This window comes from Uloborus diversus, chromosome 9 (assembly GCF_026930045.1).
Source record: "Uloborus diversus isolate 005 chromosome 9, Udiv.v.3.1, whole genome shotgun sequence".
Lineage (NCBI taxonomy): Eukaryota > Metazoa > Arthropoda > Arachnida > Araneae > Uloboridae > Uloborus > Uloborus diversus.
The window spans coordinates 46,365,031-46,371,052 of record NC_072739.1 but is presented as its reverse complement, the minus strand read 5'-3'; the positions used below and the strand labels follow the sequence as shown (position 1 = coordinate 46,371,052).

Sequence of the window (6,022 nt, the reverse complement as noted above, 5' to 3'; positions counted from 1 at the left end):
GATTTCATATGTTTAAAGAAAACTGCTTTCAGAAAGATAGGTTTTAGCTTCCAATAAAACAAAACAAAACAAAAAACAAACAAAAAAAAAGAAAAAAAAGAGAGAAAAAAGGAAAGAAAAACGTATTGAAAGTATAAAAATACATTTGGCAAAAACAAAATGTTTGTTTTCCTCGCGCTATTGTGACTCAAAGGATAATATTTTCCATTTCCAGGTGTTAAAGAAGATTAAACTGGGTTGCCTTAGATGCTTGAAAGTTGAAAATTTGAAAAAGTATGCGTTTTATAGCAAGATATCTAATAAGTTTGACAGTCCAAAACACATTGTGTTTACCTGTCAGAGAGCTTTGTTGCCTCGCTATAAGCGCCATCTAGGGGCGAAATTCCCTGCCGCTGTCCAGCACAGATTCGCGTAGGCTACGGTTCACTGTGATTGCAACTGTGTAATAGAAAAACTCGTAATTTTTTTCTTTCAATTTTGCCGGAAAGTAAATATTCTTATTTTACGAAGTAAAATCTTGATAACATTGCCTCTTCAAACTTTATTTTTAATAAGAAATTGTGTGAGAGTCGCTATAATTGTTTTAAAACCTCTGAAATAAGTTTTTTTTAAGCCGTTTTAGAAGATTTCTAATAGCCATTTTAAATGTACTACTAATAAAGTTTGATTCGTTATTCGTTAAAATCTTGAAAGGCTTTTTATTGGAATGAACCTATTTTCTCTTAACTGCAACACAGTTTTATCAATTTTTTTTTGTTTAACAGTCCATTCATTTTGAAGCATATTTTCATACTCATTGGAATATGAGTAAATTTTGCGATGAGTGCTAGAGAACTGTTCAATCGTATATGCCATTGGGGTCCAATCATTGCAATATGCATTATAAATTGCATTACATTTTCCACTCTTCAGGTTACCTCTATGTGGCTTCCCGTTTTCTCATCATGGAATGCTACGTTTAATTACTTTTTGTTTCTATTTTTCGTTGGTGCTACATTATACAATTTTTTTTGTGCAATGTTCATTGGTCCTGGGTACGTTCCCCATGGATGGAAACCAGTAAGTATTTGTTTCCATAATTTTATTGAAGTTCTCAAAAGTGTTATGTTTATTTAATTTGTCTTGTTACGCAAAAAGTTGCACAGTAGAAAGGAAAAAGCTGAAGTGCACTTGTTCAGTCATTTTTCTCGAAGTGGAGAGTGGTGAAAGAGCATTTTTTAGCCCTTTGGATATCCAGAGTACAGTTTGTTCCTTTGGGTTACACATTGGTGCCCATCCCCCCCAAAAGAGCAAGGGTACACCCCTAAATCTCACATCTAACCCCCGGTATAACTTTGATATACCCCCCCCCAAAAAAAAAAAAAAAAAAAATTAACTCCAAATCTGGCACTCCCTACGGACTTTTTAGGGTTGCTGTTTCTTATTTTGGTTTTGCCAATTTAGGTTTTTTCAGCTTTTAGGTTTTTGCTGTTGCCAAATTTAGTATTTTCTCGTATTTTGTAACATTTTTTGAGTTTATTTTTTTCAAGTTTTGTGACAACAATTTTTGGAAGTCGCCAAATTTCCGATTTGGTGGGGTATATCAAAGTAGTTCCCCATCCCCAAGAGTGAGCCCCCCCCCCCACCTCAATAGAGTAAACATCTCTTTAAACAACCCCCTAAAAATTACAATGCTGCAGTCTGCGCCATGATCTGTTGGGCACCCCTTGGGTTACAGATAAGGAAGGCATCATGCATTTTTCATGGTCAGCTAGCTCAATGAGTCGAAGTTGAGTAGGGAGAGGCCACCTAAATACTTTTTCTGCACTTAATGTAGTCCTTATCCCAAATCGACGGGGCGCCGGTTTATAAACAAAAAGACGAGAAGGGTGTCATATCACTAATAAAAGGGTGATTTTCAGGAAACAAAGAGCTGGCAGGCCTCTGTATCCATAGGCGTGCCCACAGGGGTCCTGCAGTACCCCCATTAGCTCAAAGGAAAAAAGAAAGAAAAGGGAAAAAAATGAAAAAGCAAAAACCATAGCAAAAAATTTAAGATGCAGTAACGCCATTGCTGTCGGGGAAGGAATCTTACTACTATTATATATGCGAAAGTTTGTCTGTATGGATGTATGGATAGATGTTTGTTACTCTTTCACGCAAAAACTACTGAATGGATTTTGATGGAACTTTACAATAATATAGTTTATGCATCAGAATAACACACGGGGTAGTTTTCATCCCGTTATGGGGGCAAAACTTCCATAGGGAAGCGATAAAATACAATTTTCGTATAAATTCTCTAATATGGGGATGAAAAAATGCTTGCACAAATTAACATTATACGTCCATTGAAAGCTCTGTTTTTTCTGCTGAAGATGGCACCTGTTCCAAATTTCTAAGTAGATAAAAAAATGAGTTTTTATCTTTTTAGTTCCATGTTCGAAGGCTTTCCTCAACACAATATAGTATTTAGGATATCATCTCAACTCCCTGTCGATATAGCGACAATTGTTGTATTGTTGACTATTTGGATTTAGCTGATTATTTCCCAATTTTTACTCAACTTTGAGGTAATTAATGTTTTTTTTTAAAATTTATTTGTGTTGACTGGGTGCTTGATCGACCAGCAGGAATCTTGCCAAACTTTTTTTGCGGAATCATTTTAATACCTAAGGCATGTGGCAATTTTTCCAATTGTCTCTGTTTTTGAAGCTAAAAACTACGCGAATACTGTTTCTCAGTTTTCCCCACGTAACCAAAATATCGCTATTTCTTTAATATTTCCTTCCTTATATCATTTGTTAACATGTAAAATGATCCGCCAACTAAATTAATCAAATTCATAAACAGCACAATTTCAAACACAGTTGCCAAACTTTACTACTTATTTTGGAAACATTTCGGATAGCGTCATTTCATTGTCACCAGAACTATTTCAATATTTGGCAACACTATCTCTTCTATAAAATTAGTTACACCCAGTTTTACAAAGTAGGGAGGGGGAGGCTTATCCAAGGTATCCCAAAACGATTACCGCAAATTTCGTAACTTTTTACATCGCAGTAAGTGATCACGGACGGCTAGATTTTTAAAAGTTTGTACTTCAGTAGCAATACAGAGACAATTTTAGAATATGTTCAAAAAAAAAGAGAGAGAGGTAAATCGTTTTAAACAAGTGAAGTTTAAATTCGTATTTTGGAAATTCCTCAACTTTGTGTATTCTTAAATGTCGTTTTTTCGTTTCTAAAAAAGTGCTATTTTGTCCTTCGTATTTATTGCCATTTTACTTTAATGGGTAAGGAAAAAACTGGATTTTTAATCACATCAAAGCAGTGTGTTTTGAGTTATTTCAGTTACAGAAGAAAATGAATAAATGTAACTATATATTGTTTCTCATAATTATTGCACACCCAGGCAACGCCGGGTATTTTTGCTATGTACAACAATCTGGTAACTAAATAAAGAAAGTTATTAAATAGAGTCTGCCACCCTACTCCCAGTTACCGCCGAAAAAATATTTATTTTTTACCAGGAAAAGCCAAATACATGCAAAACATTTTCTTTGTAGCATCTTCTGTTCGGTATTAAAATTCATATCTTATGAATGTAGATTAAGCAAACATTTTACGCAGTTTTATAAACTTGGCAAGTCTCTGGCGAATGTATGGCACTGTGGTCCTTTTTCCGATAAATAATGGATTTGGACTATTTTACATTTTTATGCTGCTTTTAAGTACAAAAATAGATAATGAATTAAAATTCAAATTAATCCATTTTATACCTCCAGACTTACCAGGTGACTACGTAAGCACATTGTCGAATTTTTTAAAATTTGAATGAAACTTTTAATTAAATTTTTTTTGCGAGTATTTTTAAGGATTAATGATGCTAATTAGGATTTTGTGAATTAATATCCCTACTTTAATAGCGACAACAGAGAGTATTGTTCTTTTTTTTTTTTAAATTTGTTTTTATGCTATCGGACCTGTATTGATGAAGATTTTTGGAATTAATCATGAAGGAGATCTTCAGAGGGAGATGTTATTTGAAAACTCTGATATCACCATTCTAATAGAGACTTTAGGGAATGTTTCTCTTTCCGAAATGAGAAGTTTTTTGTACTATTGTCCTCATTTAAATGGGAACTTAAAAAAAAAATGTTGTGCTTACTCTGATTTTAATGGTATTTTTACTTTGAACTTTTTAGTATTTTAATCAGGACCGTTTACGTTATTTAGAAACAGTTGATTTCCTTCTCCTGGGGATTTTAAAGGTTTGATGTTCTCACTCTAAAGGGACATTATTAGAATCAGGATTTGTAGTGACTGTTGACCATATTTTGGGACGATTTCTCCGGTAAGAAGCTAAACAATAATTTAGATAGCAGGTGTAACGCTGGTCACCATTTAACGGGGATGGGGATTATAAGAGAAATGGTTGACTTTATTTGAGAATTGTTGACCTCACTCGAATTGGAATTTTTGAGAATTACCCAAACAACATTACAACTCCTGAACATTTTCCTGATTTATGTTGTGTGATTTTTTGGGTGTCTTCCCAGTTTCGCCGACATTTCATTCCCCCCCCCCCTTGATTTTTAGTTTTCATCTTTTGATATATTAAAGGGGGGAGGCCGTTTTAAATGTCGGCAAAACTGGGGAGAAACCATTTTTTGGTAACTATTTGACCTCTCCCTGTGTTAACCATTAACTTGAATCGATTGAAAAAAAAATACATCAACGTGAGTGAAGCCGCGGGTAAAAGCTAGTTGAGTGATAATTGCACTCTCCCTGACCCCCTTAAATGACGGGCCTAAATGCAAAGGTCAAAACCAACAGTAATACCCCCATTACTGAAGCTCTGCGCACGCTTTTCTGCATCTCCCCCCATCAAACCGTGGGTAAGGACTGCTTATTACCATTTAGAAAACCTCATATTAACTGCATAATTTAGGGCTTTTCATTGGAATTTTGAATTAGGTTACAGAAATTAAATTTCAGAGATGGTCGAAGAAATTTCACTTTCATGTGTTTTATGTATTGGACATGAAAACTGTCATTTCTATACAGGGTACCTGTGCCAGTAGTGGATGCCATTAAGGATTTCTGAACTTTGATAAATTATAAATATGCAAGTTTTAATAATCGCAAAACAATATTACACTACCTCTGAAACAACCGTTAATATGGGAAAATCACCATGGGTGGGACAGTTTCCCCACTAGCAGAAAAACAACCCATTACAGTTATTTGTTCCTTGTTATTTAGACCTTCACACAAAAAAAAAAATCACCACTAGAATGTGGACCAAGAACTTTTTTACTTTTGAGACAAAGCCTGAAACTTGATTTATCTGCATTGAATAAACGATCAGCATGATTCAACACACATCTTTTATTCCATCTTCCTTAACTATCTCATCTACTTCTTTAAACCATTGACAAATACACTCTTTAGTGACTGATGCATGTGCAGATGTTAAGCATTCTGCATGCTTTACAGATATTTTTGGATGCCTTCTTAACATTGCTTTAAACCATGTTTGACCCGGCATATTATGGGAGGATTTCAATAATTGGGAATCTGGCGATCATTCTTCATTGGCGTCAATTTTTGGCTCCAACACCTGCTCGAGAGGTATTTTTCATTGCAAATCAAACACAGAAACATCTATTCACATAGGGTTACATAAAATTATTTATGCCAAAATAAGATATCTGTGCCAGATTCCCAATTATCCAAATATCCCCCATGGGCAGTTCTCAAAAGGTGGGAACAAACACAGACCTCAACTTTGAAGCTTCAACACCAAATAACTTTCATTTTAATTAACTCAAAAATTTTTGAGTTAAACTATAATACTGTATAGAGACAAGAATTGACATAAATTATGGAAAAAATGCTCTTCAAATGCCCTTTAAAAAATATTTTCTTTGCTAAAAGGCACAATTTTGGACATACTAAAACGTTAACTGAGCAAATGTACCATTAAAAAAAATTTTTTTTAATTATTTCCATACGTTTCAAAAAAAAATTAAAGG

The 6,022-nt window shown here is 34.3% G+C and overlaps 1 protein-coding gene across 1 annotated transcript in view; it reads left to right on the top strand.

Moving 5' to 3' along the window:
- Window positions 1-772: 772 nt before the first annotated feature.
- Window positions 773-6,022, top strand: part of LOC129229504 (palmitoyltransferase ZDHHC6-like) — a 62,854-nt gene continuing 57,604 nt past the window's right edge. The window contains exon 1 of the mRNA XM_054863822.1: window positions 773-1,059. Coding sequence (XP_054719797.1) covers window positions 820-1,059 — 240 coding nt within the window. The 5' untranslated portion in view covers window positions 773-819. The remainder of the gene's footprint in view (window positions 1,060-6,022) is intronic.